This window comes from Pan paniscus, chromosome 17, assembly GCF_029289425.2.
Source record: "Pan paniscus chromosome 17, NHGRI_mPanPan1-v2.0_pri, whole genome shotgun sequence".
Classification (NCBI taxonomy): Eukaryota; Metazoa; Chordata; class Mammalia; order Primates; family Hominidae; genus Pan; species Pan paniscus.
Genome location: NC_073266.2, coordinates 39070309 through 39092310, shown reverse-complemented (window position 1 = coordinate 39092310; position 22002 = coordinate 39070309). Strand labels below are relative to the sequence as shown.

At 42.8% G+C, this 22002-nt stretch overlaps 1 protein-coding gene across 3 annotated transcripts in view; it reads left to right on the top strand.

Moving 5' to 3' along the window:
- The window catches only part of ABHD3 (abhydrolase domain containing 3, phospholipase), a 74131-nt gene that overhangs the window by 31062 nt on the left and 21067 nt on the right, over positions 1 to 22002 (top strand). Inside the window, exons 5-8 of one of the 3 annotated variants that reach the window (XM_008968598.6) lie at positions 9966 to 10078; positions 14855 to 15028; positions 17073 to 17121; positions 17199 to 17364. In XM_008968598.6, coding sequence (XP_008966846.2) covers positions 9966 to 10078; positions 14855 to 15028; positions 17073 to 17121; positions 17199 to 17364 — 502 coding nt within the window. Of the gene's footprint in view, positions 1 to 9965; positions 10519 to 14854; positions 15029 to 17072; positions 17122 to 17198; positions 17365 to 22002 lie in introns of those variants that run through there. The other 2 variants (XM_034943475.2, XM_034943474.3) reach the window with 2 other exon arrangements.

Sequence of the window (22002 nt, the reverse complement as noted above, 5' to 3'; positions counted from 1 at the left end):
TAATTTAATAGCTAGGTGTCATGCTTAATATGTGTCAGGTGATCCTGTAAGGTATGAGATGTTTGGGAGTACTTCCCCATACACTTCAAGGAATCCAAGAGGTTCAGACCCATATAGAACTGGATTTCCCTTCTCCCAAGTCACTCAAGAAAGGTTTTACCATTCTTACCACTGCAGCATCCTCCTCTTGGCTTAGCTCTCACCCTACTTATTCTCTTGTTGCAGAGGTTCTCAACTCTGGCCACCCATTAGAGTCCCCTGGGAAGCATTGAAAAATACTGATCCCTGGCCAGGCGTGGTGGCTCACACTTATAATCCCAGCACTTGAGAGGCCGAGGCGGGTGGATTGCATGAGGCCAGGAGTTTGAGACCAGCTTGGCCAACATGGTGAAACCCCTTCTCTACTAAAACTACAAAAATTAGCCAGGCATGGTGGCGGGTGCCTTTAATCCCAGCTACTCAGGAGGCTGAAGAAGGAGAATTGCTTGAACCCAGGAGGCGGAGGTTGCAGTGAGCCGAGACTGCCACTGCACTCCAGCCTGGGCGACAGAGCAAGATGCTGTCTCAAAAAAACAAAAAAAAAAACAGCTGGGCACGGTGGCTCACGCCTGCAATCCCAGCACTTTAGGAGGCCAAGGCGGGTGGATCACCTGAGGTCGGAAGTTCCAGACCAGCCTGACCAACATGGAGAAACCCCGTCCCTACTAAAAATACAAAATTAGCCAAGCATGTGGTGGCGCATGTCTGTAATCCCAGCTACTTGGAGGCTGAGGCAGGAGAATCGCTTGAACCTGGGAGGCGGAGGTTGCGGTGAGCTGAGATCGTGCCACTGCACTCCAGCCTGGGCAACAAGAGCGAAACTCCATCTCAAAAAATATTGATCCCTGAACCCCATCCCCCAGAGATTCTGATTCATTTGGTCTAGGGTGGAGTCCAGGTATCTGTAATTTATTTTAAATAAACACTTCTTGGTGAGTCTAATGTACAAACAGGGCTGAAAATCCCTGGGAGGTGATGAGTAGTCCTGCATGTGATAGCCTCCATGACCCAGGTGAGTCACGAGATTTGCCTCTTAGGAGCCTGGACTGAAAATAATTCCTGGCTGACCTGCTCTAAGCCACTAACAAAACTGCTCATTTATTGGTGTAGCTTGTATAACCTGACATCATGAGCATGTACGGCAGCCATCTGGAGTGCTGGCAGGAATGTGACACAGAGGCCAGCCTCAAAGCTGGCCAGGATATTTCCTGGGGCCCTTTGTTTTATGGTTAGTTGTTTTTTAAAATTAGCAAACTCCCAGGCAAATTTAGACAGTTGGTCATTTAATATGTCTATCAATGACTGGGTGAAATGATGGTTCATTAAACTGCTGGTTTTATTTACGTGCAAATAATTTTTCTTCTGTCTGACTCCTTATTTAATTAACTCATATTCCAAAAATAAAATCAATTTTCCTAGGGACAACTTAGGCAATTTGCTAGGTACTGGACAGGGGATGGGTGGAATGAAAACCACATCACACTGTAGAGATCAATTAAGGAGCATAATTAGTCCTATTTTAAAAGCATTGTTCCTTTTGGGGAGGCCCACATCCACACAGGAATCACAGACTTCAGTTAAATGCATCTTATCCAATATTTGAGTGCAAATCATTAAGTACTTGAGAGAGGAATACTCAATGAAATATTCTAAGATCCTGATGATCATCAAACATTACAGTTAATATGAAACGTAAATGATTTTTTACCAGGCATTCGTGTGTCTTTTTCAGATTTCACTTTGCTGGACAGAAAACTAAAATTCTCGATAGCTTAGTTCAGCATTGGAAGTGCGGTAACCCCAGCCCTGAAAGAGAAGGATTCTGAGTTATGGCTTCCACTGCAGATTAGCAAATTAATCTCCTCCAAGAATAGCTAGGGAGAGTCTGGCTACCTGATTAACAGAGGGAATTTTAAAATTTGAGTCTAGGTCAAAAATTGTTTTTTTAATGAAGAGAATTTTAAATTCTGAAACAGATTTTCTAAATCTGGTACAAGAAAACTGTCAGGTTAGGAGAAATCAGCTTGTCAGCTTTTAAGAAGCCCTTAGTTGATTAAGAAGGATAAATTAGATGTAGTCCATAGGTAAATATAAAATATATGCTTTATTGTTTTTCTATTATATATGACTAATAGTAATTAATGATATTTCATTCTCTTCAATGCATCTTTTAAAACTAACCTCTTTCAGCCATTAAATTACTGTTGTTGGCCAGGCATGGTGGCTCACGCCTGTAATCCCAATACTTTGGGAGGCTGAGGCAGGAGGATTGCTTGAGCCCAGGAGTTTGAGACCAGCCTGAGCAAAATAGTGAGACCTCATTTCTATAAAAAATAATAATGATAATAAATAAATTACTGTCATTGCTCTCTGATCATAGTCACAGTTGGATAATTTAAACAACCTTGGCTTGTAATTATCATCAAATTATTCTAACTTATTGAATGTTTATGTCCAAATATCTGCTGGAAGTGATATATCTTTTGGATTTTTTACATTTTTCCCATCCTCATCCCACCCAGAAGGAGTTTCACCACCCAGCGGAATCCTCCCAGGTCTTCCTTCGTCTCTCTTCTGATTAGATGTGATTTCATCTACCAGAAGGATAGCTGCCAGTTGCATTACTAGCCCAAGTAACAGAATTTAACCAGAGTTTTTTGTCTAAAAGGCTTCTAGTTGTATCTTCAGGCCTGGAGACAGTTTCTGCAAAGCCTACCAATTCAATATACTGCCCCATAAATGTCTTTGCTGTGTATTCTGGGTGATTCTTTAATGGGTCCCAAGTTCTGTAGGCTGTGCTTATTTCTAACTTCAGCTCCTGTGAAGAAAGAAGACAGATGATGTTTCCTGTTGGAACCCATCAAGCAGCAAGCGGCTGTGCGATAGAACTGCATAGTTGTGTATATCAGAACTTATTAGTTAATCAGGTCTCCTCCCTTTTAGTCCTGTGTGTCAGTTCAGTTTGACAAGCGTTTATTAACAAAGCTAGAGGTGAAAAGACAGTGATAGAGACTCACATGGGATAGGGCATGGAGCAGGCTGGACAGGGCAATTAGCAGGATTGAGAACAGCTGTGAGGTCCTAAAGGACAGGGGCCAAGTCTCACCTGTTGTGACATTTATTTATTTTTTTGAGACGGGGTCTAACTCTGTCACCCAGGCTGGAGTACAGTGGCACGATCTTGGCTCACTGCAACCTCTGCTTCCCGAGTTCAAGCAATCCTCCCATCTCAACCTCCCAAGTAGTTGGGATGACAGGCATGTGCCACCACACCTGGCTAACTTGTATTTTTTGGTAGATAGGGGGTTTCACCATGTTGGCCAGACTGGTCTCGAACTCCTGACCTCAAGTGATCCACCCTCCTCAGCCTCCCAAAGTGCTGGGATTACAGGTATGAGCTACCATGCCCAGCCTTCTTGTGACATTTATTCCATGCACAATTTCAACAGGCAAGGTTGACAGAGAAGGACACCAGGCAGGTGAAGGTCACAGGTGGCAAGGATATTAAGGGGCCTAGCAGGCAAGAGAACAGTATCCCATTGGTCTGCGTCTGTACATTTGGAGAAATAATAAAATACAGAGCTGGAAGGATTGCTCGGCGTCATATTGTGGAAAGTCTTGAATGCTTGGCAGAGGCTTAATTCAGTAGGCAGTGGAAAGCTAATGAGAAATTTTAAGCAGAAAGACTGTCATGATTACAGCTGCAAGTGTTCATTAGGAAGATTAATCTGATAGTGTAGATTAATGATGTAGGATTATGAATGATTATCAAGAAAAACTGGGAGTTAACCATTTAAGTTTTGTGGCAGTCCAGGTGAGAGGCAAAAAGGCCTTGTAGCAAAGACAGCTGGTGCTACATCCTTACCCCCTTGGCACTTACCATTCCCACATATGCCTTTTTGAGGGCTTCCTGCATCTCTGTGACTGGGGGCCTTCTCTAGCCATCGGAGCCTGCTGGAACTGCACTTAGGGCAGACCAGAAGTACCGGGGCGTTAACATCCTCCAGGATAGGTTTCAACCAGTGGCTGAAAGGGAATTGGTGGATAAATAGCTCATTTGCCACTCAGTGGGGATCATTGTAAGCCTTGTTCAACAGTCTCCCAGACTATCCCAAGGACTTGAGTCCCAGTTGCCCACAGCCATAAACTGCCTGGTATCATTTTCTTATTGACTTCCTGCCTTTCCTGACTCACTCTGCCACTCTCCCGCGGGTGCTTCCTGGTGTCGCCTTCCATATGAACTGCTGGCACTCACATCCTTGCTTCAGGGCCCCTTTTGAGAGAATCCAACTTACCAGCCCTGTACTCGAGAGGAGTTTCCTTTCACTGAGGAGGAAGAAGCTACAGGATTGGGCAGTTTATCAGCTGTGCAGTTAAGGGAGAGGGAGAATGCCATGTCGCCCACAATTTTAACTAGGAAAATATAAGTGCCATTTATAGGGAAATGGGAAGTTAGGAGAAGTGTTGGGAGTTTTCATGAAGAGGAAAATGGGTTAATCTTCGTGCATGTTGAGTCTGAAGTACTGGTAGAACATTACAGGGCAGCTGCCTGCTGGAACTTGGAAATTTGAATCTGGAGCTGAGGATGAAAGTGACAGTGGAGGTTTAGGTTCAGTCACTGGGGAGAGGTGGTTGATGAAGATAGGGGAGTAGATAAGAGCTTCAAGAACTGGGTATTGACCAGAAAATAAGCAGATACAAGCCTAAGACAAAACTTTTGGGAATGAATACCTACCTGCATTTGGGGTTGGGGGAAAAGTGAGAGACTGGGTAGGAAATGGAAAGCTAGCAGAGCCGCCAGGGGAGGAGCTAGCAGGAGGCCGACTATGATGGAAAGGTTCTAGATTTGCTGAATTTCAGAGTTCTGGAAACTGTCAATCTTTACCATTGGATCATTATGTATTGAGGCATAAGGAGCTTTATATAGTTTATTTACTCATTTTGAGACAGAGTCTCAGTCTGTCACCAAGGCTGGAGTGCAGTGTCATGATCACAGCTCACTGCAGCCTCTACCTCCCAGTCTCAAGTGATCCTCCACCACACCTGGCTAATTTTGGGTGTGAGTTTTTTTGTTGTTGTTGTTTTTTAATTTAGAGACAGGGGTCTTGCTGTGTTGCCCAGGGTGCTCTCAACTGCTGGGCTCAAGCGATTGGCCCACCTCAGCCTCCTGAGTAGCTGGGACTACAGGCATATGCCACTACACCTGCCTAGCTTTACATATTTTAACATTTTAAGTGTCTATTGCAGTGTAGCACAGCTGGGGCTATACGGCTATACTATTATAAAAGAAAATAATATATCAGATTGTATAGTGCTTTATCTAGAATGAAGGCAGTGCCAGAAATCCACACTCCTTCATTGGCAATATTATCAGCGTTGATCTTAATGCAATCTATTTGGAGAAAAACGTTTAGGGAAAAATCAGCCCCTATATCTGAGGGTACCAGATAATGATTTATTCACTGTATACCTCATGGAACCCTGGTGCTTTACAAGAATTAGGTTCTTATTACAAACATATAACGCAGGCTCTGCTACTTTGTGACCTTTGGCAAATTACTCAACCTTGCCAGGCCTTAATTTCCTTATGTGTAAGTAAGGAACCAAGTGACATCTATGGTCCTTTTGACACAAAGATTCTGTGATCCTAGCAATTTTCCTTAGGGCATTTTTCTTATGCCCTAACTCTGTATGTGTCTATATGTATGCATTCTTACATATACACATATAGTTAAAGCCTATATAATAAGAATATATATTGGGGACTATTCATAAATAATTCAGAAATTTTAAAGCTGTGCAGTGTGAATAGACTCACCTGCAATAAAAATGCTGAGTAAGGATGATTTCATCACCCAGGTTCTCATGACAAATTCTGAAGTCACTATGAATGAGCATAGTAGAAGATATTTTCTTTTCTTTTTCTTTCTTTTTTTTTTTTTTTTTTTGAGATAGATTCTTGCTTTGTTGCCCAGGGTGGAGTGCAGTGGTGTGATCTCGGCTCACTGCAAGCTCTGCCTCCTGGGTTCATGCCATTCTCCTGCCTCAGCCTCCTGAGTAGCTGGGACTACACGTGCCTGCCACCACACCCGGCTAATTTTTGTATTTTTAGTAGAGATGGGGTTTCACCATGTTGGTCAGGCTGGTCTCGAACTCCTGACCTCAGGTGATCCACCAGCCTCAGCCTCCCAAAGTGTTGGAATTCCAGGCGTGAGCCACCACCCCTGGCCACTAGAAGATATTTTCTATTTAGATTTTACGTTGAATTTGTGCCCCCCGCCCCTTGTGATTGACGTGCATTCAATCAAAAGGTATTTTTTTTAAGTATCGGAGCATAGTCAGTTAGTAGCTGTTAAGATGTTACAGGAGTTATTTAACCTCTCTAAATTCAGTTTCCTCATTTATAAAATAGATACACTGGGATCTTCCTCAGGGTTTTGTGGACACAAATTTAATGATCCAATAAATATTAGCCATCGGAAATATTGTCAGGTTAACGTTTTTCTTTCAGAGAGTCATGTTTGCAGATTCCAAAAGATGCCAGTAGGGAATAGGCTGTGTTTTAGGGATGAGTTTAATTGAGGCAATTGTTAAAAATTATAATTTTCGGCTGGGCGCGGTGATTCACGCCTGTAATCCCAGCACTTTGGGAGGCTGAGGTGGGCGGATCACCTGAGGTCAGGAGTTCAAGACCAGCCTCAACATGGAGAAACCCCATCTCTACTAAAAATACAAAATTAGCCAGGCATAGTGGTGCAGGCCTGTAATCTCAGCTACTCGGGAGGCTGAGGCAGGAGAATTGTTTGAACCTGGGAGGCGGAGGTTGCGGTGAGCCGAGATCTCGCCATTGCACTCCAGCCTGGGCAACAACAGGGAAACTCCGTCTCAAAAAAAAAAAAAAAAAAAAAAAAATGGGTGTGTTGGTGGGCGCCTGTAGTCCCAGCTACATGGGAGGCTGAGGCAGGAGAATGGCGTGAACCCAGGAGGCAGAGCTTGCAGTCAGCCGAGATCGCACCACTGCACTCCAGCCTGGGCGACAGAGCGAGACTCTGTCTCAAAAAAAAAAAAAATTGTAATTTTCTCAGGCTACTCATTAGTGATTGAACAGTGGGTGATACAAAACCTTCCTAGCATGATCATGGTTAGTTGACATAATGAAATTGGGTGGTGTAGATAACTAGTTTCCATGTTTTCTTAGAGTAATGTTACCAGATTCCTCTCCTTGTTATTAAATTTCTGGTTATTTTTTCGCACATATACTTAATTCTGACACACACACTCACATATATTCTACCGAGAGGATTGCCCCCTCCTCCCAGATCTCAAGTGAAGCATCCGTGATGCTTTTCTGCTATAAACAGAGCCCTTATTGATGACATTCACATGAAAACCATTTGTTTAAATGTGTTATATATTGAAGCATGGTCAACTTTACATATTTAATATTTTAAGTGTCTACTGCAGTGTAGTACAGCTGAGGCTATCTGTATATACATACTATTAGAAAAGAAAATGTTTGGCCGGGCACAGTGGCTCACGCCTGTAATCCCAGCACTGTGGGAAACCAGGGTGGGTAGATCATTTGAGGTCAGGAGTCCCAGACCAGCCTGGCCAACATGGTGAAATCCTGTCTCTACTAAAAATTCAAAAAAAATAGGCCGGGCACGGTGGCTCACACCTGTAATCCTAGCACTTTGGGAGGCCGAGGCAGGCAGATCACAAGGTCAGGAGTTAGAGGCCAGCCTGGCCAGCATGGTGAAACCCCATCTCTACTAAAAATACAAAAATTAGCCAGGCGTGGTGGTACGTACCTGTAGTCCCAGCTACTCAGGAGACTGAGGCAGGAGAATCGCTTGAACCCGCGAGGCAGAGGTTGCAGTGAGCCAAGATCGCGCCACAGCACTCCATCCTGGCAACAGAGCGAGACTGTGTCTCAAAAATAAAATAAAATAAAGATTAGCTGGTGCACACCTGTAGTCCCAGCTACTCAGGAAGCTAAGGCAGGAGAATTGCTTGAACCCAGGAGGCAGAGGGGTACTAGTGAGCTGAGATTGTGCCACTGCACTCCAGCCTGGGCGACAGAGCAAGAATCCATCTCAAAAAAAATAAATAAAATAAAAATAAATTTAAAAATAAAAGAAAATATTCAGTTAATAAATTAGACCGTAGATTGCTTTATCTAGAGTGAAGACAGCACTAGGAAACCATACTCTTTCATTGGCAGACAGCACTCAAGATGGAGAAAACAGTTCCCCAGTTAGAAATGAGCTACAATTTAAAATTTTGGGGATTTGGGGTACACTATTGAAAAGCCCTTTTTGCTTTTTTTTTTTTTTTTTTTTTTGAGATGGAGTCTCACTCTGTCACCCAGACTGGAGTGCAGTGGCGTGATCTCAGCTCACTGCAAGCTCCACCTCCCAGGTTCACGCCATTCTCCTGCCTCAGCCTCCCGAGTAGCTGGGACTACAGGCGCCCACCACCACACCTGGCTAATTTTTTGTATTTTTAGTAGAGACAGGGTTTCGCTGTTTTAGCCAGGATCTCCATCTCCTGAGCTCGTGATCCACCTGCCTTGGCCTCCCAAAGTGCTGGGATTACAGGTGTGAGCCACTGCGCCTGGCTGCTTGTTTGTTTTTTAATAAATAATGATTTTACTTGGGAGGCCAAGGCGGGAGGATTACTTGAGCTCAGGAATTTGAGACCAGCCTGGGCAGCATAGCAAGATCCTGTCTCTACAAAAAAATAAAAAATTTGCCAGGCATGGTGGTGCATGCCTATAGTCCCAGCTACTCAGGAGGCTGAAGCAGGAGGAGCACTTGAACAAGGAAGTCGAGGCTACAGTGAGCTGTGATCATACCATTGCACTCCAGCCTAGAAATAGAGCAGGACCATGTCTCAAAAAAATTTTTTTTGGCCAGACGTGGTGGCTCATATCTGTAATCCCAGCACTTTGTGAGGCTGAGGCAGGCGGATCACTTGAGGTCAGGGGTTCAAGATCAGCCTGGTCCACATGGTGAAACCCCATCTCTACTAAAAATGCAAAAATTAGCTGGGCATGGTGGTGGGCGTCTGTAATCCCAGCTACTCAGGGGAGTGAGGCAGGAAAATCACTTGAACCTGGGAGGCAGAGGTTGCAGTGAGCCGAGATCACATCACTGCACTCCAGCCTGGGCAACAGAGCAAAACTCCATCTCAAAAATAATAATATTTTTAAAGTTACTTTGGGCCAGGCACAGGCTCACACCTATAATCCCAACACTTTGGGGGGCCAAAGCAGGTGAATCACTGTAACCCAGGAGTTCAAGACCAACCTGGACAACATAGCAAGACCCCCCTGTCTCTACAAAACATTTTTTTAAAAATCTGTTTGTGGTGGCCTATACCTGTGGTTCCAGCTACTTGGGAGTTTAAGGTCAGAGGATTGCTTGAGCCTGGGAGGTCGAGGCTGCAGTGAGCTGTGATCATGCCACTGCAATCTAGCCTGAGTGACAGTGCAAGACTCTGTCTTTCCAAAACAAACAAAAAAAAAGGTTATTTTGTCTTTGAGGGTACAGGTTGTTTTTTGTTTAATAGAAAGCACAGTTCTCTGCTTTTTTTCCTAAACTGCTCTGGTTAAGTTGGAGACACGTTTGAGTATGGTACTTTGTTTAATTGAAGGTATTTGTATTGGTCTTGACCCATCTGCATCAAGCCTTCCTTGCATGTTCATGGTCTTTTTGTTAGTGCCAACTCTAACTGTGCTGACTTTAAATGGCATGTATGTGCGCTGCAAGACAGGAAAATGATAAATTATTAATACTACAGTATGTGCAAACAAAGGTTATTTTCTCATATGTATGACTTCTTGCTCCTGTTTACATTTCTGCATTTTACAAATCATTAACCTCACATTGTAATTTTTGTGCTTTACTTGTCACTACTTCCAGACGCCAAGGACTTATTGTTGTGCTAACACTGAAGACTTGGAGACAGTTATTCACCATGTACACAGCCTGTACCCTTCTGCTCCTTTCCTGGCAGCAGGGGTTTCAATGGGAGGGTAAGGTTTTCCCTTTCTAAAATAATCTCTGAGAGGGAAGCTATTTTATTGGCTGTCTCTTTGAGAGGACTATAAGCTAGCTGTGTGGACACTTTTTAAATAAATGTCTGATTATGTTTATCATATTTTATTAAATGCGGTTGATTGAATGAACGAAGGAAGGAAAGAATTAATTCAGGTGAATTTTAATATTTTTCTTAACTACGGGTCTCTGTGACTGCGGATTTTGTGAGCCTGAAGGTTTGTCCGAAGCCCATGAAGTCAATTGCATCACTCACCGGCTGCCATGTTGACCTTCTGATTCCTGACGCACTCCCAGCCATCCCTGGAGCTGCGTTCTGAAGCTGAACTTGTAGCATGACTTTCATCACTCCAGTTACAGAAATAATCACTTATTGCTCTCTCCAGCTGCAGTGGCCTTCAAAATTATTTTTCCCCAGGTGGTATTTTGTTTTGTTTTGTTTTGTTGCTGGGCAAATGGACCTACTGTGGAGTGCTCTCCTAGAAACTGAAATTTTGTTAACCCCCTACTCCAGCTGTTATTTTAAGCATATGGATATTGTCATTTGTGCTGCTTGCAATTACTTTGGGGCTTATTTGGAACTTTCCTATTTAGGCTTATTTCTACTAATTGTTTTTGGGGTTTTTTTTGGTTGTTCTAGTGATGGTGAGCTTAAGGAAATCCAAAATTTTTATTATCTGGAATTTTACTAAGCTTTTAGATTCCTGAAGCCATTGTCCAAAACTAGTTTTTTAAATCAGCAAATACTGAAGATAGAAAATGATATTTTTTCATAATTTTATAATTGGTTTATCTGTCATTTCAATTTTTAGAACATCTTGAACATGAATCACTTGAAAATGAATAGCATTTTTCTATAGCCAGTGGCTGTGAAAAAGAAAAAACATTTTAATTTTTTAAAAAAGATAATGAACAGCATTTACAAATGATAGACTCTAAAAAACAGGCCTTTAACCACAGCTTTTTAGATTCTGATAAACATAAAACTAAGAAGAAAAGAATACATTTCTTCCATTAGCATGGAAGGTCTGACTTGACCTACTAAAGGAAGAAATCTCAATCAATGGAGAAAACCCACGCAGACTCTCTGAATTGTGCTTAATGGACGGAGTTTAGCGTCACTTTCCTTTCCCCCATAATGTGAACCTTAAAGGACTGGGTGAGAGCTGAACTTTTCCCTTAATCATATAAACGCATGGCTTTTCTAAAGGCCGGAGCTTACATACACAGGTTCAGATTCTCTATTCAATGCTCCTGGGAAATGTCTATTCGTGCCACATTGAAGCCTCAGTGCCTGAAGGCAGAACTTGACCATTAGCCTTTACAGCTGGTTGAACATTAATGTCTTGTGAACTGTTAGACGGAAGCACCCCTTCTAGTTGCCTAGCACTGTGACACGATCCCAAGTGGGCTTACCACTTGGGGATGTGTTTTATATCTTGACACATTTTTTCTTATGGAGATGCAACACGCAAAAACAGTCCATGGACGATCCTTATGCCCAGTGCCCCATGGACTGGGGTAATCCCTGTGATAGAGCCTGTGATGCCCCTGGGGCCAAGTGCCAGCAACTCATGGATCATCTCGTTTCATCAGTGTCACCCCCTCCCCTCTCTCCCCCAACTCTGATTATTGTGTACCAAATCTCAGACGTCACTTATAAATAGTTGGTATCTCTAAAAGGTGGGCCAGGTGTGGTGACTTACGCCTGTAATCCCAGCACTTTGAGAGGCTGAGGCAGGCAGACAACCTGAGGTCAGGAGTTCGAGACCAGCCTGGCTAACATGGTGAAACCCCCCATCTCTATTAAAAATGCAGAAATTAGCCAGGCATGATGGTGCATGCTTGTAATCCCAACACGCTGGGAGGCCAAGGCAGGCAGATCATCTGAAGTCGGGAGTTCAAGACCAGCCTGGCCAACATGGTGAAACCCCCATCTCTACTAAAAATACAAAAATTAGCTGGACGTGGTGGCGCATGCCTGTAATCTCAGCTACTCAAGAGGCTGAGGCAGGAGAATCGCTTGAACCCAGAAGGTGGAGGTTGCCATGAGCTGAGATCGCACCAGTGCACTCCAGCCTGGGCAATAGAGCGAGACTCCGTCTCACACACACAAAAAAAGGCCAGGCGCGGTGGCTCACACCTATAATCTCAGCACTTTGGGAGGCCAAGGCAGGCAGATCACCTGAGTTCGGGAGTTCGAGACCAGCCTGACCAATGTGGAGAAACCCCGTCTCTACTAAAAATGCAAAATTAGCTGGGCATGGTGGTGCATGCCTGTAATCCCAGCTACTCAGGAGGCTGAGGCAGGAGAACTTCTTGAACCCAGGAGGCAGATGTTGCGGTGAGCCTACGTTGTGCTATTGCACTCCAGCCTGGGCAACAAGAGCAAAACTCCATCTCAAAAAAAAAAAGTGGAGTTTATGTTTTGTGGGTTTTTTTGTTTGTTTGTTTGTTTTCTTTTGAGATGGAGTCTCCCATTGTCACCTGGACTGGAGTGCAGTGGTGCGATCTCAGCTCACTGCAACCTCTGCCTCCTGGGTTCAAGTGATTCTCCTGCTTCAGCCTCACAAGTAGCTAGGATTACGGGCGCCCACCACCATGTCCAGCTAATATTTGTATTTTTAGTAGAGAGGGGGTTTTGCTATGTTGGCCTGGCTCAAACTCCTGACCTCATGATCTGCCTGCCTCAGCCTCCCAAAGTGCTGGGATTACAGGCATGAGCCACTGTGCCCGGCTGGAGTTTATCTTAAAAAACAAGCAACAAAAAAACAAAACCATATTACTGTTATTACACCTGAATAAAATTAACACTAATTTCAAACTATCATACAGTATTCAGTAAGTGTTCACATTTCCCAAATAGTCTTGTTTGCTTGTTTGGTTTTAGTTTAGTTAGAAGCCAGGAAAAGTCTATACATTGAGATTGGTATGCTTTTTAAGTCTCTTAATCCAGGGGTTATTTCTTTTTTTTTTTTTTTTTTTTTTTTTTAGCTTGTAGTTTTTTTCTTTTGGTGAGAAAATAGGGTCCTTTTCCTATAGAAGTAAAACAGTCTTTTTGGGGATAACATCTTAGCATCATTTTGCTGCTGAGTAATAACCAAGATGTATTCCACCTGCTTGGTCATATCTACTTCTGAATCTTCCTAGTCCTGAGTTTCCCTTCAAGGCCTTCTAATTTGTGCATTTTACCAGCCTCCCAACAATATCTGACCTCCCATCAAAGAGTAGGGCCACAAAAACTAGGACTCTAGAATGAACCCTTTGCAGAAGAGTAAGCATTGTCCTATATATGGTTTGGTGAATCACAATACTGTATACAGATAGTTCATTTGTTATGAAGGATCATTTTCAAAAGCTAAATGTACACTTTCCATCTAAAACTTCATCATATTCACCCCAGCAAGTCATTTGAACTGGAAAAAAGAATGAGGGGGAATTTTAACCCATTTCTCCTATTTCAAAACATGGACAATTGAAGAAATCAAGTACAAAAAATATAATGAGAAACAATTAGGATATCATCCTGTTACTAGGCAGCATTAAACTTTAGATTTTCAACATTGTGTATGTAGATTAGACATGATTATGGTCTCTCTTACCAAAATAGAATTAGCATAGAATCAAGAAAATTAGTAGAACAAAAAGAACAGAAGAAAATATGTGTTAGGAAATAAGGACAAATAACAGGAATAGAAAGAGAAAACAAGTTACTTTAGGGGTCAACTGTTCTACCACAACTCAGAAAGTCTAGACTAGAGAGCAATTTAGAAACTTGCCACAGGGTGCAAGGATCCTTGGCAGCTAGGGTAGTGATCCAGACCAGTTAACTCACAATTTCTCAGGGTAAGACCTAGACATCAGTAGTCATTTACAAACTCCTCAGGAGCTAGAGACCAGCCTGAGCAACATAGTGAGACCTCATCTCTACAAAAAAAAAAAAAAATTTTTTTTTTTTTTTTAATTAGCTGGGTATGATGGCGGACACGTGTAGTTCCAGATACTGGGGAGGGTAAGGTGGGAGGATCACTTCAGCCCAGGAGATCAAGGCTTCCCTAAGGTGTGATTGTGTCACTGCACTCCAACTTGGGCTACAGAGCCTATCTCAAAAAAAAAAAAAAAAAAAAAAAAGGCCGGGTGCAACGGCTGTAATCTCAGCACTTTGGGAGGCCAAGGTGGGCAGGTCACTTGAGGTCAGGAGTTCAAAACCAGCCTGGTCAACACAATGAAACCCCGTCTCCACTAAAAATACAAAACATTACCGGGGCGTGGTGATGCATGCCTGTAATCCCAGCTACTCGGGAGGCTGAGGCAGGATAATCGCTTGAACCAGGGGGGTGGAGGTTGCAGTGAGCCGAGATTGCACCACTGCACTCCAGGCTGGGTGACAGAGCAAGACTCTGTCTCAAAAACACACACACACACAAAAAAAAAACTCTCTAGGTGATTCCAGCATGCAGTCACATCTAAAAACCACTCTTAGGGTGGATTTCTCTTATGTTTGACTCCATAGGATACATATATAAGGAATAACTATGATTTGTCCCATTTACCACATAGTTGACTGCAAGACAAATAAATATATGAATATAAGGAAAGAATGAAGATGCTTGCATGCTTTTCCAGGATAGAGGACTTAAACACTAGTTTATATTTTTCTTCTCCATAGTTAACGTAAAGTCTGTAGTTAGAAATGGATGTCTTCTGTGATACAACAAATTAATCACTGAGTTTCCTGTTTCTCCCCATTTTAGAATGCTGCTTCTAAATTACTTGGGCAAAATTGGGTCCAAAACGCCTTTGATGGCAGCTGCAACTTTTTCCGTTGGTTGGAACACCTTCGCTTGCTCAGAGTCATTGGAAAAACCACTGAACTGGCTACTTTTTAATTACTATTTGACAACCTGCCTTCAGTCTTCAGTTAATAAGTGAGTCATCTTTAAAATCTGTTGTCTCCAGGGCCGGGCCCGGTGGCTCACGCCTGTAATCCCAGCACTTTGGGAGGCTGAGGCGGGGGGATCACGAGGTCAGGAGATCGAGACCATCCTGGCCAACATGGTGAAACCCCGTCTCTACCAAAAATACAAAAAAATTAGCTGGCCGTGGTGATGTGTGCCTGTAGTCCCAGCTACTTAGGAGGCTGAGGCAGGAGAATTGCTTGAACCCAGGAGGCGGAGGTTGCAGTAAGCCGAGATCGTGCCACTGCACTCCAGCCCGGGTGACAGAGCAAGACTCCGTCTCAAAAAAAAAAACAAAAACAAAAAACTATTGTCTCCAAATGATTACATGCCCCAACAGTAAAAAAATTTAAAGCGTAATACTACCAATATATGTATATGTGTTTATACACTGAATAAATTTACTACTGTACCAAAATATTATCTTTGTTATAAATGCATATAAATAAAAAATGTAAGTATAAGTTAAAATTTAAGCATAAGTTAAAAATATAGCTAAAAGTTGTAATGTTTTCCTTCTGAACCCCAGTGGATTGTCTTGTACAACCCCTGAAGTATGTGCCCCATTTTTAGTGAAGGTACACTATTGAAGGTTACTATTCTAATCACCATTCTAAATTATTCTAAAAGACTAAAAATGTTAGTATGGAATGTGTTAAGTGGTGTGATGGGCTGTTTCCCTGGATTTTCTACTTGTTGCTAATCTTAGTAATACCTAAGTCTTTCCTGGATAGTAATGTAGTAAGTACTTTCATTGCTGAATAATACAGCTCCTTGAGGGTGTGCTTATGAGCATAGTATGTTTTAGAGACAGGAGAATGCAGTTCACTTAGATAATCTCAGCCCTCACAGCTCTTATACTACCAAAATACTATCTTTGCATTAGTTTTCTCTGGAATTGTTTGTGTATTTTCTTTTTTTCTTTTTCTTTCTCTCTCTCTCTCTTTTTTTTTTTTTTTCTTTTTTTTAAGACTGGGTCTCTCTCTATTGCCCAGGCTTGAGTGCAGTGGTGTGATCATGGCTCACTGCAGCCTCAGCCTCCTAGGCTCAAGTGATCCTCCCATCTCAGCCTCTCAAGTAGCTAGGACTACAGGCACATACCACCACACCTGGCTAATTATTTTATGTTTTGCAGAGATGAGGTTTTGCCATGTTGCCCAGGCTGGTCTCTAACTCCTGAACTCAAGCAATCCATCCACCTCAGCCTCCCAAAGTGCTAGGACTACAGACGTGAGCCCCCCGCCCAGCAGAGATATTTCTGTTTGCTTATTTCTTTCTTTAATTTTTTTTATTTTTAATTTCTGTGGGTACATAGTAGGTGTATATATTTATGAGGTACATGAGATATTTTGATACAGGCATGCAATGCTATAATCTTTATTTTTTTATGACTGTTACGTACTTTTAAGTGAATTGATGAATATAAACTTTAAAAGTACTGTTGATTTGCACATGACTTACTGAAAACCATAGTTATCCTGGAAGTTGACATTAAACACTGGATTAGATTTTACCAGGCCAGGCAAGGTGGCTCATGCTTATAATCCCAGCACTTTGGGAGGCCGAGGAGGGTGGATCACTTGAGCCCAGGAGTTTGAGACCAGCCTGGGTGACATGGCAAAACCCCATCTCTACCAAAAAAAAAAAAAAAAACCCACAAAATTGGTGGGGTGTGGTGGTGCACACCTGTAGTCCCAGCTACTCTGGGGCTGAAGTGGGAGAATCACTAAAGCCCAGCAGGCTGAAGGTGCAGTGAGCCGTGATCACGCCACTACACTCCAGCCTGGGCGACAAAGCAAGACTCTGTCTCAAAAAAAAAAAAAAAAAGTACTTGAAGAAAATATCTTCAGCACAAACATTATTATTCTAATCCTGCCGTACCTGATTAAGCAAATATTTATTGAGTGCCAACTTTGTGCCCTGTGGTAGGCTGTTTAGTAATTTGTTTAAGTCTTTTTAGTATGATGGAGTAGGAATGATCTTGATTTTTACTTCCGAAATTCTTTTTTTCCAGGCACCGACATATGTTTGTAAAACAAGTTGATATGGATCATGTCATGAAGGTAGGAGAGAAACTTTATGTAATACTTTTATTTCTTCTTTTGGGCAAGACTAGATATAATTTGTTTTTGTGTTTCAGGCTAAATCCATCAGAGAGTTTGATAAGCGATTCACTTCAGTCATGTTTGGATACCAAACAATTGATGATTATTATACTGATGCCAGTCCGAGTCCTAGACTGAAGTCAGTAGGAATTCCAGTATTGTGTCTAAATTCTGTGGATGATGTTTTCTCACCCAGTCATGGTAAAATTAACATATTTGTATATATTTTGACATGAATCAACTTTTAATATATTGTTCTTTTTAAGGAAATATAGTAATAAGAAAATGTGTCATTTCCATTATGATAAAAAAACTAGATACTCATAACACAGTATCTAAATGTCTCAAATCACTTAAATATTTTCACAGACCCTTATCTAGTCCATTGTGAGAGGCTCAGAACAAATTATGACTCACTGTTTTGCTCATTCTCATTTTTATAACCTTTCCTTCTTACCAAATACACTGTTCTTTGGACAGATTATGTTACAGTCCTTTTGCCTCAGGAGAATATTGTTATCACTTGCCTCTTCTTCCTGAGATTCCTATAAAGAAGAATTTGAAGTTTTTCTTCCCTTTTAATCTGGAAGAGAACTTGAGACTTTATAAACACAGTGGCTTTGAATATCTCAATTAGTGAAGCATATTTGGACTAGAAGGTCATATTTAAAGAGAAACATCCTTTCCTTTTCCCTGGAATACTGTATAAAAGAAAATTAATTAGCTGGGCATGGTGGTGTGTGCCTGTAGTCCCAGATACTTGGGAGGCTGAGGTGGGAGAATCACTTGAGCCCAGAAGTTTGAGGCTGCAATGAGCTATGATCATGCCACTACACTCCAGCCTGAACAGCAGAGTGAGACCCTGTCTCTTAAAAAAAAAGAAAATTATTCAAAAATAAACTTTCCTGCTTTCTTTTTCGCTCTGTCGCCCAGGCTGGAGTGCAAAGGCACGATCTCAGCTCACTGCAACCTCCGCCTCCCGGGTTCAAGCGATTCTCCCTCCTCAGCCTCCCAAGTAGCTGGGATTACAGGCACCCGCCATCATGCCTGGCTAATTTTTGTATTTTTGTAGAGATGGGGTTTCACCATATTGGCCAGGCTGGTCTCAAACTCCTGACCTCAGGTAATTCGCCTGCCTGGTTCCCCCAAAGTGTTGGGATTACAGGCGTGAGCCACCACACCCAGCCTAAACTTTACTGCTTTCCTTTTTTTTGTTTGTTTTTTTGTTTTTTGAGATGGAGTCTCACTCTGCCACCCAGGCTGGAGTGCAAAGACACGATCTCGGCTCACGCCTCCCGAGTTCAAGCAATTCTCCTGCCTCAGCTTCCCAAGTAGCTGGGATTACAGGTGCCCGCCACCATGCCTGGCTAATTTTTGTATTTTTAGTAGAGATAGGGTTTCACCATGTTGGCCAGGCTGCTCTTGAACTCCTGACCTCAGGCGATCCGCCTGCCTCAGCCTCCCAGACTGCTGGCATTATAGGCATGAGCCACCACACCCCGCCAACTTTCCTGCTTTCTTAAGTCAAGAAATATGAAATTTGATAACAAAGATAAGGAGCAGCCTGGCCCACACAATGAAATTCCACCTCTATTAAAAATACAAAAATTAGCTGGGCATGGTGGCATGTGCCTGTAATCCCAGCTACTTGGGAGGCTGAGGCAGGAGAATTGCTTGAACCAGGAGGCGGAGGTTGCAGTGAGCTGAGATCACGCCACTGCACTCCAGCCTGGGTGACAGAGTAAGACTCTATCTTGGAAAAAAAAAAAAAAAAAAACTTTTTCTCTTTCCCCTCAATGCATTAAAACCATTTTCCCCAAATACTTCATTTAAAAAATGATTCTGACTATAAACATAACACATATGTTGTGAAATTTTCAGAAAATCCCCAGTGTGTGTATATATATATATTTTTAAATTACCTATCATTTCTCTAGGAGATCCTATTTTATTGTGTGATTTATGTTTAATCACAGGTAATCTTAGAAGCTGAAACTTACAGCCTTGACCACAATTTAGAAAATGAAACTCTGAACTTTAATATCAGTCGACTTACATGGTGATTGTTTTAGTATATTTTCATTGGATTAAGGAAGTCCAGTATTTCTCTACCCGTTTTTATATTTCACTGCCCTTTTTACCAATAAAAAATTCCCAACATTTTAACCTTACCCACTTGGGTGAAGTTTGAACTCATTATTTTCTATTCTTTCCCAAGCCTTTAAAATAGTCTTGCCGCAAGGAAATAGTGGACAATTGTCTGCAGTCTGAGAGAACAGGCAGCCAGCATCTTTCGCATGCCTCAAATGTGGCCCAGCCTTTTGTTCTTCTGATATGACTGTAACTCTCTGTTAGAAATTTCTGAATGTATCCAGAGTGTGAAGTTTAGGCTCTTGATAATTCCTTTAGAGGCAAATGAAACACTCTAAATGTTTGGTGAAAAAGGAAAAGCAAAAATAGTATCAGCCATTCCCCCTTAAGTTCCCACACCTGATCCCAAGATAGATGTTCACTTTTAGGTGTTCTTTCTTGGGACGGACGTGGCTAGCTAAGGACATGAACTCAGGACCACTTTTTGATAAGAACTTAGCTTGTTGAGCCTTGCTTTAGGGCTATCCGTTTATTCTTTAGAGTGTTATGAAGGGTCAAATTTAGAGCACTGTCTAAACAGTCAATTTGTGGAAGGGCCCCAGTTCTCTTACAGTGAATTTTAGCTTCCTTTTTCTTCTTACAAGGGGGTGAGGTAGAGAAGCTGTTACCTTTAATTAGCTCATTTGCCCCTAAAACTCAGCCCAAGTTGTGAAGTTGTAATTATTGCATCAATCACATTATATATATATATTTGGAGACAGGATCTCGCTCTGTTGCCCAGACTGGAGTCCAGTGACACTACCATAGTTTACTGCAGTCAGGCTGAGCGAAGTGGCTCACGCCTGTAATCCCAGCAGTTTGGGAGGCCGAGGTGGGTGGATCACCTGAAGTCAGGAGTTCAAGACCAGCCTGACCAACATGGTGAAACCCCATCTCTACTAAAAAAAAATACAAAATTAGCTGGCCGTGGTGGCACACACCTGTAATCCTAGCTACTCAGGAGGCTGAGGCAGGAGAATTGCTTGAACCCCGGAGACGGAGGTTGCAGTAAGCCAGCCGAGATCACACCATTGCACTCCAGCCTGGGCAACAACAGTGAAATTCCATCTCAAAAAAAAAAAAAAAGTTTACTGCAGCCTTAAACTCCTGGGCTCAAGCTGTCCTCCCACCTCAGCCTCAGCTAGGACTACAAGTGCATGCCACCACACAAGGCTTTTTTTTTTTTTTTTTTTTTAACATTTTTTGTAAAGACACGGTCAGTCTTGCTATGCTGCCCAGGCTAGTCTCAAACTCCTAGCCTCAAGAGATCCCCCCAAAGTGCTGAGATTACAAGCATGAGCCACCACACTGGCCTCAACCATGTTATCTTAATTAGGGAGATAAGATTTGGCAGTATCTGAAATCAAAACACTTCTCATGCCAGGTTTTGATCCATTAGAGACCTTATATCAAAACATTTTCACTGACCTCTAAGCATGGGAGAAAAAAAAAACTTTAATTCATATCTTTTAAAGGTTATACTCAGGCCAGACAGGTAGCATACGCCTGTAATCCCAGCGCTTTGGGAGGCTGAGGCAGGCAAATCACTTGAGGTCAGGAGTTCTAGACCAGCCTGGCCAACATTGTGAAACCCCGTCTCTACTAAAAATACAAAAATTAGCTCTGTCACCAGGCTGGAGTGCAGTGGTGCGATAGTTCACTGCAGCCTTGGCCTCCCAAGTAGCTGGGATTACAGGCGTGCACCACCATGCCTGGCTATTTTTTGTATTTTTAGTAGAGACGGGGTTTCACCATGTTGGCCAGGCCGTTCTTGAACTCCTGACATCATGATCAACCTGCCTCTGCCTCCCAAAGCACTGGGATTACAGGCGTGAGCCACCACGCCCAGCTCTTTCTTTTCTTTTTTTTTTTTTTTTTGAGATGGAGTCTTGCTCTGTCGCCCAGGCTGGAGTGCAGTGGCATGATCTTGGCTCACTGCAGCCTCTGCCTCCCGGGTTCAAGCAATGCTCCTGCCTCAGCCTCCCCAGGAGCTGGGATTACAGGTGTGCGCCACCACGCCCAGCCAATTTTTGTATTTTTAGTAGAGATGGGGTTTCACCACGTTGGCCAGGATGGTCTTGATCTCCTAACCTGGTGACCCACCTGCCTCAGCCTCCCAAAGTGCTGGGATGACAGGCGTGAGCTCTTTCTTTTTTTTAGATGGAGTCTTGTTCTGTTGCCAGGCTAGAGTACAAAGGTGTGATCTCCCGGCTCACTGCAATCTCCACCTCCCGGGTTCAAGCGATTCTCCTGCCTCAGCCTCCCAAGTAGCTGGGACTACAGGCACGTGCCACCACGCCCATCTAATTTTTGTATTTTTAGTAGAGATGGGGTTTCACCATGTTGGCCAGGATGGTCTCGATCTCTTGACCTCGTGATCCACCTGCCTCAGCTTCCCAAAGTGCTGGGATTACAGGCGTGAGCCACCACACCTGGCCTCTCTCTTTCTTTCTTTTTTCTTTCTCTCTTTCCTTTGTTTTCATTCTCGTTCTTTCTCTCTCTTCTTTTTCTTCTTTTTGTCTTTCTCTTTCTTTCCTTCTTTATTTTTCTTTGCTTTCTTCTTGTCTTCCTTTCTTTCTTCTTCCTGTCCTTTCTTTTCTTTCTTTCAAGATGGGGTCTCACTATGTTGCCCAGGCTGGTGTCGAACTCCTGAGCTCAAGTGATCCTCTCACTTCGGCCTCCCAAAGTGCTAGGATTACAAGCATGAGC